Raw genomic sequence first — 15,812 nt, 5'->3', positions numbered from 1 at the left:
CAAGTAGTCAGTTGAGAGTGGACTCTCTGCTGTTAAATTTTATCTAAGACAAAGTTGTATTATTGTTTAAATGATTTATACTGTAAGTATCGTACAATAGTGATGTGTATACCCAGGATTATGTTTCTATTACTTAGTGTGTTTTTACACTGATCATGTGGACCTCTTGATTATCCAGAATATATCTTCACTTCTGGATGCACAGGTGCTGTTCACAAAAGGTTTGCTGTAGTAAAGGAGAAAGGACAATGTACAAGGAGGCAATAGCAGCTTGGAGCTACAACTGTCATTTTCCCCTGCCCACCATGATATGAAATTGTCCCAACATAGAACACAAACTGCTACATGAGTCAACAGAAATACAGGTATTGTGTTTATTAAATTTATATTAAAACAAATTTAAATGATCCAACAGTATGAAAAGTTCTTGTGTGGAGTTTGTTACTATAAACAAGTGATCCTGAGGTGAAGACAATGCATTTTATATTGTAAAAATAAACTGGAATACAATGAAAATAATAGACTCGTATTTCAGAAATGTTGCTGCAATGTTTTTATTTAAGTTTTTTTTGTCTAAAAATATGCATACGGCATATTCCCTTGACAGTAAAATGGCTATTGATCCTAATTGCTAAAATGCACATTGCATAGAATAGGTAAACAGACTATATTTTCCCCCAGAGAATGGATAAAGTGTCTCATGATGGAAAACTCATAGGAGAATTACAAACTTAGTTACTGTAAATTTACAACTTGCAGGAAGCATAGAAATAATTAAATTTATAATGTACACCAGATTCAAATTCTGTTTGATATCAGATTGCACCATGAACTGAAAGAATTTCTTCAAACATTTCATTTTCAAGGGCAATTAAGGACAGCCAGCAATGCCCACATCTTATGAAATATAAAAATGTTACAACTTATGAACTCTGCAAGGTAAATGTCTTGGTAACTGAGAATATTATAGACTAAATACAAAGTAACTGCAGTAGACCTTAAACTTGCTAAAACATCATGTTTCACTGACTAATTTTCAAAATTAAAGATTGCCTTAATTTACATATGCATAAGATGTTTCTGGAAATAGTCATTCCAGCTTTATTGCCAGATGGTTCCTTTGTTACACTGTTTAAAAACTGAACACAAGTTAGGAGATGACAGAATAAACTCACTGATGCAACATTTTTGATGGGGCATTATGTTCGGGCTAGGGACATGGCTTGTATTTATAAGGTCCAATTGCCTGCTGCGCAGTACTAAAGCTTGGCTTTTTGTTAACAGCATGAAATTTAGTCAAAATCTGTTGCTATGAATACAGCAATTCAACTTGTTTAAAAAAAAAACCCAGCATGCTCATTTTGATCTGAGTCCTATTGCAGGAAACAAGGCACAAGACTGACAGAGTTTGACATTTTTCTAATAACTTGTAAGAGAAAATTCCTTATTGTGAATATGACAGCACAATTGCTACCTTGGGTACAGAAAGAAAATCTAATACTGTTTAAGTAACATCTTGTTTCACCTTTTTGAAATTAACTAAAAATAGAAAAATTATTTGCAGCATTTCACTGGTATTTCAGCTTGAGGTATGGCCCAGGAAAGGTGGGGGCACATCTGGGCCCAATGACCTGACCTGCTGTGCCTGGCAACAGCAACGGGCCATGATTTTTGACTCTGACCCAAGGTGCAGGACTCCCTTTCAAAGATTTGATGAACATATACACATCCATACTGTACATATCAATACAATACAAATTAATTTGTAGCATATAGCTAAAATAAAAATCCACAGTTAAACTTATGGTTTTACCAATTTTGTTTTGATTATACCCAAGGTTGCCATCCTGGAAATAATCGACTGAGGTTCTTGGGATCTCTGGCTTGCTGTATCAGAAGATTTACCTGTCCATCCACACTGAGGACAGCACCACTTTCAACTCCCTTCAGCTTTTCTTGTAGCCTTAGAAGTACACGTTCTGCTACTTTATTGATGCTTTTGACATCACTATTAAAAGAAAACGTAATAGATAAATACATGTCAATATCTAGAAAAGCTGTACTGAACTGTAAGGCAGTGCAGATTTCAGGGAAGGCACTTGACGGATGACGTGTAAAGCACAGCAGTGTGATGTGATTCATTTTTCTCAGAGCAAGGAAAACCAATATAAATTAAATGCTACAATTAAATCACTGCTCTTGCCCAGCTACAGTAATGTGGATAATTCTGATGTCATGCTTTAGGAGGGATGTCAGAGCCTTTCAGACAGAATTTACTAACATGGTGTCAGGGATGAAATAGTTCACATCTGTAGAGAGGTGAGAAAATCCATGACTGTTCTCCTTAAAGGAGAGAAAATCAAGACAATATTAGATAGAGACGTTCAAAATCTTAAAAGATTTTAGATTAAATATGGAGAAATTGTTTTCAGCAGCAGTAAACAAGTTTAAGATTTAAGAATTACTAAAACTAAAAATTACAGGAAGGGAAAAAAGATGTTTATAAAGTGAGTGGTTTTTATCTGGAATATAATCTTAAAAGTGATGGAAATAGTAGTAACATCAAAACTGAATTTTAAAAATATTTGAGTCACATTTGTCAGGCCACAGTAAAGGGAATAATTGGATAACTCTTTCAAAGAGTGGCAAAGGCACAATGTTCTGACTGGATCCCATCTCTATTATAGATCATTTGATAAAATATTTAGGAAAGGTTGTTTAAAAACTTAAGGCAAATACATTGGTTTTAAAGAGGGCCTTAAAGGTAGGGAGGAATACACATAGGTTTGTGTGGTTAGACAAATCAATAGGAATAAATAGGGAAATCCATGAAGGGACTCAATACAATGAACTTTGAATTTGAAGTGCTTGTGGACAAATAAACAAAGGATTGATGGGTGAGTAGGACCGAATGAAGTATGGAAGATGGGCAGTAGAGTTTTGATTACTGATGATTGAGGCCAGTAAGGAAAGCATGAGGATAATTAAAATAGAAAAGAGACTGCGGAAAAATGATGAAAGCTAAGCACAACTTTGAGTTACACCTGGCATTTTTATTGATAAATTTTGGTAATTCACCATCACTGATTTGCCCTTGGTTCTCTTAGAAAAAAAATCACTTCAAACAAATGACCTTAAAAACACACTCAAAAAGTAATTCACTGGAATCTGAACGAGTCGGATTTATATATGTTCAGCGAGAGTTACTATGACTCTGTGCTGTAAATATTGTAAAGGAGCGCTTGCTCTCCTTTATTTGTCCTTTGGAATTGTGCATTCAGGAAAGGCGACTACAGCATGTGGTGAATGGAATACTAGTTAGGATAAAGATGGAACCTGACTTTTAAAAAAAAAGGTGAATTGATATAGCACAATTCTAATGATATATTACTTAACTACTTTTCAATTTCTTTAAATTTTCCTATGATATTGAAAATGCAACTTTGCTCTGTGCCTATGTATAAAATGTTCACATGCAATTGACATCCTTGCCTTGTGTTCCTGAAGATGTATTAATGCTGATTTTGCAAATTACAGTGAAATAGCATTTTTGCCCAATTGGTTGGTTTGTCTTTTTAAAAATAAAAGTACATCTTCAGGGCATTTTGTAGAACACTGCTGATTTTTCTCTTTGCTATTCTGTTTGTTCGAGGGAATTGTACTCGGTGGAAATAGTCCCTATTGAATAGATTAGCTTTTCTTTGGGAAGTCCATTTGTGTCAGTGAGCATGATGAGGCATTTTACAAGCAGGACGAGTAAAAGCAACTTGACCTGAGCAGGCCTACTCACATCCAATGAAGTAAGTGAAAATTTAATCCAAAAGTTACTTGGATAAGTGTGAGGACAAATATTGTTGCTGTGTATGCTTAATAAAGGATGAAGGTGCTGACTTCTGTGTGATCCTAACTTCATACGTTTGTCCATCTCTGGGTGGTCATGTCAAAGATAATGGAAGCTTTGAATTTTCATGAGGCCAGTACCTTTCAAACATCCTCAGGTGGATGTGAAATGAGCAGATGCCTTTAAGAGGGAACTAGATGAAATAGGGCAAAAGTAGTTGGACCAAATGACCTGTCTTTGTATTGCAAATTCAGTATATCAAGAAAACAGGAACAAGTATACCTTCTTAGTTACTCTAGAAGTGAAATTCCATCTTTACTCTTTTGTCTGCATATAACTAGTTATTATATGCCAAAATATGACAAATGCCTCTCATCATGTGCTATAATAGGTGTGTACACAGGTTCATCCATGTTGTTTGGCTCCTGCCCTCTGTCGAGCACATTTCATGATGACATCTCAAGATTAGAAACATATTAGGCTGGACTATGGAAGCCTGACAGGGATGAGCAGAGAGAAAAAAAAATCGCTGTGCTGATTTGATTATTGTCAAATAAACCAGTTGGAGATGCACTGGCCACTTGCCTGCAAGCATCAGGTAGACAGTTAAAGAGACTATTAAGACCAGTGCAGGGAGGTGGCTCCCAGTATCAGAATTGGGATTGGGATGTTAGTGTTCATCAGTTAACATTGTGGCTCCCCCTTCCCAACAGTAAAAATATTGGCTAGTACTTTCAACTCAAGATTCCCTAACCTGCCTTTACAAGTATCACTAGGCTGCTGCTCTCTTAGTGCAGGAGTATTCGTCTGTTAGTGTTGACAGCCCATCAGCTGTTCTTAACTGGATAGTGAGCATGCCCTCTAATCATTCATTGGTCAGCCATTCAAAAATCATAGCAGGTGTGTCACATCGCTGTTTTTTGGGGTTCAGACATATTGTTCTGACATTGGGGTCCTGAGCCAAAATGAAAATCTGGTTTACTGTGCAAGGAATCGGTGGCACAAGCTATAACTCCATAATGCATAGAATAACAATACGCTAAGTCACAATGGAATCTTATTAATATTGCTACAGCATAAATATTATAAACTCTTGTTATTTTCTTACGTGGTTTTTCTATCACACTCTGACTCATCTCCTGTTATGGTAGAGTTGAGTGTGGAATGGAGATCTGCATCTTCTTCAGGTCTCTGCTGTAGATAAAGTGCTTTCAAAGGATTCATGGTCCAGTCAAAAAGAGGGTCATACAACAACACCTGCAAAGTATGGAAAGAGGAGAGACAAGAGGTAGGTCTATATGACTAACAATAAGAACCTACCTTAACAAAAACTTCATCCTAACATGCGAAATTAACACAGCTTCAAAGTCCTAACTTTTCAAAAGTGTAGATGACACCAAAACAATAAAAACCATAACGAAGTGATAATCAAAGCAGATCCAGAATTTACAGTTATCATAGCATTTTCAATACCAGCATTTGCAATCATTACTCTGTGAGACTGACAGCAACTTGCAATTTCTAAATATGCCCAGGTCAGCAATCCAAAAGTCCTGCTCCTTCACAGGTTTATTTTTTGAGGTCCTGTGAGATAGAAATCAATTGGATATCATTGCATTGACTTGAATTTCCATTTTGTATGCTATCACTCTCACTGCAAAAAATGTGAAAAGTTGAATGTGGTGGTGAAAAAGATAATGGGACTGAAGTAGTGGTAGAAGTGAGAAATGCTGTGGAAGTGGAAGCAAACAGCTTTAACGTTAAACAGGATGTAATGTGTAGTCTAAGACAAAGCAAGAGATAAAAGAAAAAATAATCTCTCTGAGCATTTGGTTGGGATTAGAGTTTGGATTTAACAGCAATTGAGTGGAGAGCTTGATAGGGCCAAAGATGATCATTTATGCTTAACCATCCAAAGATGGTGGACAGATAGAACTGGCTATCATCAGTAGGCAAGCAATAGGTGGCAGGCTTGTGGATAAATATTACTGAGGAAGAGACTAGAAAGAGGAAGAACTGTGGCTGCAAGTAGGCTGCACTTGGATAGATGTGAATGACAGTAAATAAGGCTAATCCCATGGAGCTGAATGAGAAGAATGTTGAAGGTAACATTATGACCAACCATCATGAATTATGCAGAACGGTCAAGGAGGAATACGTCATCATGGTCAGTCATAGACTCTTTGTGACTTTGGATCAGGGTTATCTCAATGTTTGAGAACTGTTGAAGCTAATCTGAAGAAATTCAAACAGAAAATTTTAAGAGAGATTTACATGGCACTAAACGTTGATGACATGATTGAAGACTTTATAAAGGAACAGGAAATTAGAAACTGAGTTGCAATCAGACAGCATAAATGAGTGGAGCTTGTCCATTTTAAAGAAGGGACTTGACAGTGTCAGAGAAAAAGGCACTGATAATGATGTGATTAGAAAGAAAGTTTGAGTGCAGAGGAGAGTAATAGTAAGATATGGGTCTCATGGATGAGATGAGCTTGGAGGAAGGGGTTGGGGATAAGACTGAGTCGAAAATACAAAACTGCTGACCTTAAATGGCAGGTTTGAAACTGAGGCATAGGGAGCTGTAGAGATGGCTTCAGTCTTAGATAAAAACAAATTAATAAGCTGTCTGCATTTGTTTTTTGAGGTGAGAACAAAGGTCAGAAAGGACTTATCCTAAGAACGTGCATTTAGTATTTGTCTAATGGGGAAGTAGATTGGATTTAAAAAACTACCTCAACAATAGTTAATAATGCTTCTTGTGAACTTCTCATAACCTCCATAGTCTTTTCACAGCACCTGAAAGATAGAACAACAGAAATGTTATTGGATACATGTTAACATAGCATTCATTCACATTTAGAATCTAAACTTAATCTGAAGAGGGGAATGAATTATCAGTCTTTGCTGACTGCAAGCTTCAAACAGGTAGTTATCAACAAAATACATTCTAATAGGCATTAATTTACAATCTTGGTGATACTATAATTGTTAATGTAGAAAATTGAAACTTTGCAAGTGCGCAGTGGAAGGTGCACTTTAGAAGAACAATATTCTATATTAAACAGAAAAGAGGGCACTGCATAGTATATTGTTCAGATCTAGAATGTACTATGATAAACTTGACAATGCTCAATGCTGCCCCAAGAGGTGTAAAACCTGTGCCCACACCTCTCCCCTCACATCCGGCAGAGATTTTCCTGTACATCCATGGACATACAACACTTCTAGTGCACAGCACTGGAAGATGGCTCAATGACACCTTATCAAAGGAGGATAGGGATGAGTTAGTTTTTCCATCGATGCTCACATTCAATAAAAGAATCTTTTAAAAATTTCAGATAAATTATAACTTATAATATGTAGCAATAACTAAATCTGTTGGAAGAGATAAAACACGGTGAAAATGAGAAAGAAAAATATAGATAAAGAATGGGTAATTGAACAATGTAGCAGAGCACTACGAGTGTTCATGCAACCATAGAGATGATTCAAAACACAGTTTTTGCAGTAGGTGGAGATGTCCATAGAGAGTACATGAAACACGCTGTCAATTAAGTGTCTTTCTGGTTCAGTGTTATAAATAAATTCTATATTTATATTCAAAGCTACCTCAGAAACAAAGGATAGCATTGTGGCACACTATTCTTCAGAATGTTTTACTTTCTCTCTCTTTTCCATGACCCCTATGTCATGGGTCATCATTAATTATGTGTCTTAGCAAGATAATGACCAAGAACACATGAAGTTAGATTAGATCAACTACCCCTCTTTGCATAGACGCAGTCTTTGCTCACAACCAGCTCATGATAGCACCGTTAAGGTAAATACAGGGTGACCCTCATGTCCCTGGAATAGATTTCCATGGTTTCTGTTACCCGCGGCTTACCGCGTCCTGAACATATTTTAGAGAACCAAGGACCAGGAGGCTGCCGGGAAGGTATGTTTCCCATTGAAATTAATGGGTTCGCTCCTATCTGCAGTTTCAGGCTTCTGTGGTAGGTCCTGGAAAGTACCTCCCGCGGTTACGGGAGACTACTGTAACACTGTGGACAGATATTAATCACTGCAGCATGAAATCAACTTAGCAGTTTCAACTTGGCTGAGTGGCATCAGCTTCTTTACAGGACTGGTTTTGCTATTACAGAGTATTTTGTAGCTTTCAGATGCTGGTGAATGTTCAAGGCTTTAATTAGATAAACAGGTAGAAGACTAGTAAGCTTTAAAGATTTAACCCTCTAAATTCATTGACAGAGTCATACAGTATGGAAACACACCCTTTCAAATGTCTTTTAAATGTTGTAACTGTACCTGCATCCACCATTTCCTCTGGACGTTCATTCCACATATGAACCACTCAGTGTAAAAAATAAGTTGCCTCTTATGCCTACAGTGTGGAAACAGGCATTTTGGCCCAACAAGTCCACACCAACCCTCCAAAGAGCAACCTACCCAGACCCATTCCCCTACCCTATTATCCTATATTTACCCCTATGTAATGCACCTAACCTACACATCCCTGAACACTATGGGCAATTTAGCTTGGCCAATTCACCTAACCTGCACATCTTTGGAATGTGGGAGGAAACCGGAGCACCTGGAGGAAACTCATGCAGGTATGGGGAGAATATGCAAACTCCACACAGACAGTCGCCCGAGGTTGGAATTGAACCCGGGTGCCCGGCGCTGTGAGGCAGCAGCAGTACTAACCACTGCGCCACTGGTCTGCCCCAAAATCTTTCCTTTTTAAATCTTTCTCCTCTCACCATAAAAATATGCCCCCTAGTTTTGAACTACCCCAGCCTACAGAAAAGACCTTTGCTACTTATCTTATCTAAGTCCTTCATTATTTTATAAACCTCTGTAAGTCCACCCCTCAACCTCCCACGCTTCACTGATAAAAAATCCCAGCCTATCTTTATGACTCAAATGCTCCATTCCTGACAACATCCTGGTAAATCTTTGCTGAACCCTCTCTAATTTACTAATATCATTCCTAGAGTAGGATGACCAGAACTGCATACAGTCCTCCAGAAAAGGCCTCACCTGTACAACCTCAACACGATGTTCCAACTCCTATAATCAAAAGTCTGAGCAATGAAGGCAAGCGTGTTAAATGCCTTCCTAACCACCCTGTCCAACTGTGACGCAGACTTCCTGGAAATTGTTTCGCCAGGAAACCTCAATCTAATTATTGGAATTTCAAAGAAAAGGATTGTATTGAGACAAATCGAATTCTGAGGGAGCTTGGCAGCATTGATGCTGGGAAGATGTTGCCTTTTGTGAGGGTGTCTAGAAATAGGTGGCACAGTTTAAAAATAAGGGGTCTCCCACTTAATTAGTTTTTGTAATTCTCTTCCACAGAGAGCAATGGAGGCTGGATCACAGTATGTTCAAACCTAGGTTAAGCAGATATCATAACAAGAAGAGTTTAGGGTTATTAGGGATATGCAGGAAGGTGGAGTTAAGGCCACACCAGATCAACCACATAATTGAAGTAGGTTTGATGGGCTGAACAGCCTTCTCCTGCTCCTATTTCTTATTATCTTATGGAATTATGGATTAATTGGCAATAACTTTCTAAATCACAGTTTGAATTTGAAACTGCAGTTCAATCATGGAGCACAGGAAGAGACAAGGAAACTGTAAGAGCCTACTGGAATTTAATTAAATTAAGTCACATTAGACGCTTCATAAATTTGAAGATAGAACATAGTCCAGTCCATCTGCATAAAATTTATCTATTTCATTTAACAGGAACATTGATGGAATCTAAATTTCATCCATCTGCCTGTTAATTTATGTAGATAAACTCATGCAGATTTATGGTTAATCTGTACTTTTTTTAAAAAAGTTGCTGATTGAGAAAAGTATAGTGCTGTAATTGACACAAAAACAGCTTCAAATGCTTACCTTCTGAAAACACCTTCCACACCAGTGATACCCATTCCATCTACTATGTCCCTGGTCAGTCGGAATGGAACTGTCTCTGGAGTAGGAAGAATTTTTCCTTGCTCAAATGCAACCCCTATTATGAGAGTGAAATGCGTAAGGTATGCAAGTATCTTTTTTTCTTTCTTGTTTTAAGAAATATGGGTAATGCTCATGACATCTCTTACATATTCTCTTACATCCAGAACTATGCTCACAGACTCTCAGAGTCTCTATGGACAGTGTTGTTGTGTGAGACTATCTGAACTATACACAACTGATCTGCCTTTGTCATAAATGCTAACTTGGCTGTGTTTTGACATTTGCAGTTTTTATTACACTTTATTTCCAAGCGGTTTCATGGTTACTCATTCAAAAAGGATTTTAGGGAATCAGCCCATTTTCCCTGTAGAAACAAGGCAGAATGCTTTCTCAGTTTAAAAATGTGTTGCTGGAAAAGCGCAGCAGGTCAGGCAGCATCAAAGGAGAAGGAGAATCAACATTTCAGGCATAAGCCCTTTGGGTACAGTGGGAATTCTGGCACAAAGCGAGTACAGTACACCAGTATGTTGTGTTACTACAATTCCAGAGGGTGGGGTGGGAGAATGAAGTCCTCATTTTAGCAAGTATGAAATAAAGTTTAAAATACTTGATTTGTAGAATTAATAGTTTTCGCCATCCTGTATATTAATAGTAGTGAACGAGTCAAGCCTCAGGCGACTGACTGTGTGGAGTTTGCACGTTTTCCCCGTGTCTGCGTGGGTTTCCTCCGGGTGCTCCGATTTCCTCCCACAGTCCAAAGATATGCAGGTCAGGTGAATTGGCCATACTAAATTGCCTGTAGTGTTAGGTAAGGGGTAAATGTAGGGGTATGGGTGGGTTGCGCTTCGGCGGGTCGGTGTGGACTTGTTGGGCCGAAGGGCCTGTTTCCACACTGTAATGTAATCTAATCTAATGTAATCTAATCTAATCATTAATTCAGCTTACATTATCGGTAGTTATGTATATATTCACTACGGCTACTAAGTACTTACCCAAATCGATATGAACAAGTTCAGCCGAATCCTCGTCTATGAGGATGTTTTGTACGTGTCTGTCACCAAGGCCAACAATGTAGCAAACTAAAAAGAAAGAAAGAGTTTAAATAATATAACATTTAGAGTATGAGCATAAAGTTGCAAATGGTACAGATCAATCTCCATGTGGTAGCTCATAAAGGCTTCCTCCTCACCTTACTGTATGTTGCAGAGTGGTGTCTCTCAAGTTACATGTAACTCTCTCTCAAATAGAGATAGATAGTCCACAAATTCCTTTGTGAACCATTGCTAATTCTTATTTAGTTTATTACAATTAGTTGAATTGTTAATTGCTGTAGTGTCATTTTTCAAGGCATGATTCATTTAAAATTGTTAGTTGAAATTTTTTTGTTTATTTCCTCCAACTTTCTCTTTTTGTGTTTTAGAATCACACAGCATGAAACAGACCCTTCGATCCAACTAGTCCACACCAACCATGTTTCCAAACTATACTAGTCCCACTTGCCTGCATTAGGCCCTTATCCCTCCAAGACTTTCCTATTCATGTACTTATCCAAATTTCTTTTAAATGTTATAACTGTACCTGCACCCACCATTTCCTCCGGAAGTTCACTCCACATATGAACCATTCCTTGTATAAAAAAATGTTGCCTCTCATGTAGGCCACTGTTGGAATAGTGTGTGCAATTCTGGTCTCCTTCCTATCAGAAAGATGTTGTGAAATTTGAAAGGGTTCAGAAAAGATTTACAAAGATGTTGCCAGGGTTGGAGCCAGCTACAGGGAGAGGTTGAACAGGCTGGGGCTGTTTTCCCTGGAGCGTCGGAAGCTGAGGGGTGACCTTATAGAGGTTTACAAAATCATGAGGGGCATGGATAGGATAAATAGACAAAGTCTCTTCCCTGGGGTCAGGGAGTCCAGAACTAGAGGGCAGAGGTTTAGGGTGAGAGGGGAAAGATATAAAAGAGACCCAAGGGGCAACTTTTTCACGCAGAGGGTGGTACGTGTATGGAATGAACTGCCAGAGGATGTGGTGGAAGCTGGTACAATTGCAACATTTAAGAGGCATTTGGATGGGTATATGAATAGGAAGGGTTTGGAGGGATATGGGCCAGGTGCTGGCAGGTGGGACTAGATTGGGTTGGGATATCTGGTCGGCATGGACAGATTGGACCGAAGGGTCTGTTTCCATGCTGTACATCTCTATGATTCTATGCCCTTTTTAAATATTTCTCCTCTCATCTTAAAAATATGTCACCTGGTTTTGAATTCTCCCACTCTAGGGAAAGGACCCTTGCTATTCACTTTATATCCCTCATGATTTTATAAACCTCTATAAGGTCATCCCTCAACGTCCTATGCTCCAGTGAAAAAAAGTCCCAGCTTACTTTTACAACTTAAACTTTCCATTCCCAGTAATAGCCTATTAAATCTTTTCTGAACCCTCTCCAATTTAACAATATCCTTCCTTTAACAGGGTGACCAGAACTGCACACATTATTCCAGAAGAGGCCTCACCAACGTCCTATACAACCACAAAACATGACATCCCGACTCCTATACTCAAAGGTCTGAGCAATGAAGGCAGTGTGCGAAACACCTTCTTAATCACTCTGTTTGTGATGTAAATTATGTACCCGAGCCTCTAGGACTCTCTGTTCTACAACACTACCCAGGACCCCACCATTAATTGTATAAGTCCTGCTCATGTTTGCAGTGTCACTGATTCAGAAATGAAAAACAAACTTCATACTCTGAGTGATTTTAATGTAAAATAGTTTCAAGGCATGTTAGAGCCAAGATATTTGGAAAAGTTTATAAAGGTTGGTTGACAAAGTAAATTTTGATGATTTTAATGTAAGAGAGAGAGTTGGAGAGACATTTAACAGATTTCTGAAGAACAGGGACAAAGCAATTGAAGTCAAATGAACTAAGTGCAGTTTGATTAATGGGGTATAGGGCTAGAGAAGGTTCCAGAGATAGGACACAAGGGCATGAAGGAATTTTAATATAAAAGGTGAGGATAACAGACTTGAAAGGGAATGGATTCCACAGGCACATCTGTTCCTTAACTATTCTTTTCAAATGTGAGATTAAGTAAAATGGGTTTGAAGGCTTTTCAGTATTAAGAGCCTGTTTTACTACTTTTCACAATCTTCACACATGTACATTTCCAACAGTAGGTACATAAATTACAACCTGCTTGATTCTTCTCTCAGCTTAACTTGGGGCTATGGAAATCAACTACAACACCCTGAGTGGCCCAGTTATGCATAGGAATATTCAAAGATTTCCAGACTCAAGATCTCCATTATTTATCAACTAGCATATTGAAAGAGACCTTGGGTTCATATAATTTCATTTGTGTAATAATTAGGTAATATGAAGAGAAGTGACATACCGCAATACAGAGATTAACTGGAACATACCTATTGAAGAAGTAGCTACACTTCGAGTGTAGCTCAGCCGTTTTTCAAACCAAACAGCTGCGTCCAAGAACTTTTCCATGCAAAAATATCGGAAAACAGGCCGAAAATTCTCACAGACATCCATGAAGACTTGATATTTACCTTCAAAGCTTAGTTTCTGTGCTTCCTGTAAAGGGATTTTAAATGTTATTGTGTAGCATTTGGAGATGACATTCTTTTGTATTCTCTGTCTTTGCAGGGTACATACAAAATCATTCCTTAGCCACTCCCTAACTGGTCATTACAGAAATACAAAAGTACTGCGATTTGACTAATTTTTCCTTTCTCTTGTCTCCTGTGGTAAATGATGTCACTTCTTTTTATATTAATTACAAATTTGTGGAACTTGAAATTCTCCTTCATGAGTTACCTGATATAATGTAGTAACCTGCACTTACAGTATTCTGGCCTTCAGAAAACATTTCAGAGCTGTATTGATTACACTAACTTATTTTCAACTTCTTGAGATCTTGCTGATATAGAAAAACAGATGTTTAAGAAATGGGGAACTTCCAATAATACTATATAATACTATAATACTATAAAAGGTACATTTGGTTCAGCATCAATGATATAGCCACTTTAGTTTTATATTAAATACTTAAACCCATTTAAGATGGACTCATGCCTGAATAAAACACAAGCAATTATATAAAACAGCAAGACAATGCTGGATCAGATTTCTCAAAGAGTGGCAATCTCACAGATTACACTCTGTCCCTTCTTATGATAGGTGAGTGTTCTGCATTTCTGATAGAAGATTCTGATCAGATCCCAGGGGATGAAGTGCAGGGAGGGATGGATTTGTCAGGTCCAGACTGGCTATTGGGATATTGGTCTAGAGCAATGGAAGGAGGAGAGTCAGGTTTGGACTGGGGAAAGGGATATGTGCTTGTTTGGCGTCTGGTCCAGGGCTGGAGATGGGGCTTTGGTTGTTAAATCCAGAGGGATTGGGGTGAGGAGGGAGGCAGGGAATACTTGGTCCCGGGTGTGTCATATAAGAATCTGAGTGTAAGGGGCCTAAGGAAGGAGGCAAATGTGAGGTTAGTTGAATAGTTACTTAGGAGTTAGACTACATGTTTAATAGCGCCACCAAATTATCTGATTTTAGTGGAAACTTGTTGAGGGCATAGGAGCATTGCCCAGTGCAATCTTTCATTTCCCAGGTAATTCCTTTAGAATCTTCTGCAACTGACATTCCACAGGGTTCTCATTTGTAAGTCCTATCTATGCTGGAATAAAGATTGTCTGACCATTGGAAAATCCAGCCTTTTATTCTTAAGGGTTTTCATTTTTGAATCATCAATGTGTCGTGACTCACCGACATTCGTTTTCTGCAGTCTAGACTGCTCCAATCTTTGGGTCGATACCTTTTATGGGCTCCTTCACTGGGATTAACCAAATATTCCCCAATGGGTACAGTTCCTGTACACCACTCCAGAATACCACTTCGTTGAGAAAGAGGAATGACCTGTTCAAGAATCAAGATAAAACATTCCAGTATAAAACTTACTGACACACTACACATTTGCAATATCAATGCAAAAATAAGAAAAAATATTCAAATTAAATGGTGTAAGCACTTTATTTGCATTTCTAAGCCTAGTATATTATAATGCGTATTATAGGGAGCACCACTGAATTTAAAAGCAATTTAGTAATTGCGGAGGACATGTAAATTCAATACATTCCATCCTGTTTTAGTTGACTTTTAGTAGAACATAGAACAGTATAGCACAGAACAGGCCCTTCAGCCCACGATGTTGTGCCGACCATTGATCCTCATGTCAGGTAAACCTAATGTACAAACCCTCAAATTTCTGTGACCATATGCATGTCCAACAGTCTCTTAAATATCCCCAATGACCTCGCTTCCACAACTGCTGCTGGCAATGCATTCCATGCTCCCACAACTCTCTGCGTAAAGAACCTGCCTCTGACATCCCCTCTATACTTTCCGCCAAATAGCTTAAAACTATGACCCCTCGTGTTAACAATTCCTGCCCTGGGAAAAAGTCTCTGGCTATCAACTCTATCTATCATTATCTTGTACACCTCAATTAGGTCCCTCTCCTCCTTTTTTCCAATGATAAAAGTCCGAACTCAGTCAACCTCTCTTCGTAAGATAAGCCCTCCATTCCAGGCAGCATCCTGGTAAACCTCCTCTGAACCCACTCCAAAGCATCCACATCTTTCTTATAATAGGGCGACCAGAACTGGACACAGTATTCCAAGTGCAGTCTAACCAAAGTTTTATAGAGCTGGAACAAGATCTCACAGCTCTTAAACTCAATCCCCCTTTTAATGAAAGCCAAAACACCATATGCTTTCTTAACAACCCTGTCCTTTGGGTGGCAATTTTAAGGGATCTATGTACCTGCACACCAAGATCCCACTGTTCCTCCACACTGCCAAGAATCCTGTCTTTAATCCTGTACTCAACTTTCAAGTTCGACCTTCCAAAATGCATCACTTCGCATTTATCCAAGTTGAACTCCATCTGCCACCTCTCAGCCCATCTCTGCATCCTGTCAATG

General features: G+C 38.5%; 1 protein-coding gene across 1 annotated transcript in view; it reads right to left on the bottom strand.

Moving 5' to 3' along the window:
• Positions 1-366: 366 nt before the first annotated feature.
• The window catches only part of atm (ATM serine/threonine kinase), a 165,957-nt gene continuing 150,511 nt past the window's right edge, over positions 367-15,812 (bottom strand). Inside the window, exons 57-63 of the mRNA XM_043691843.1 lie at positions 14,597-14,746; positions 13,237-13,402; positions 10,807-10,893; positions 9,755-9,869; positions 6,577-6,640; positions 4,950-5,098; positions 367-2,008 (exon numbers count right to left, since the gene is read on the bottom strand). Of these exons, the coding sequence (XP_043547778.1) occupies positions 1,828-2,008; positions 4,950-5,098; positions 6,577-6,640; positions 9,755-9,869; positions 10,807-10,893; positions 13,237-13,402; positions 14,597-14,746 (912 nt within the window). The 3' untranslated portion in view covers positions 367-1,827. The remainder of the gene's footprint in view (positions 2,009-4,949; positions 5,099-6,576; positions 6,641-9,754; positions 9,870-10,806; positions 10,894-13,236; positions 13,403-14,596; positions 14,747-15,812) is intronic.

This window comes from Chiloscyllium plagiosum, chromosome 6 (genome assembly GCF_004010195.1).
Source record: "Chiloscyllium plagiosum isolate BGI_BamShark_2017 chromosome 6, ASM401019v2, whole genome shotgun sequence".
Lineage (NCBI taxonomy): Eukaryota > Metazoa > Chordata > Chondrichthyes > Orectolobiformes > Hemiscylliidae > Chiloscyllium > Chiloscyllium plagiosum.
This window is presented reverse-complemented; position numbering and strand designations above follow the sequence as displayed.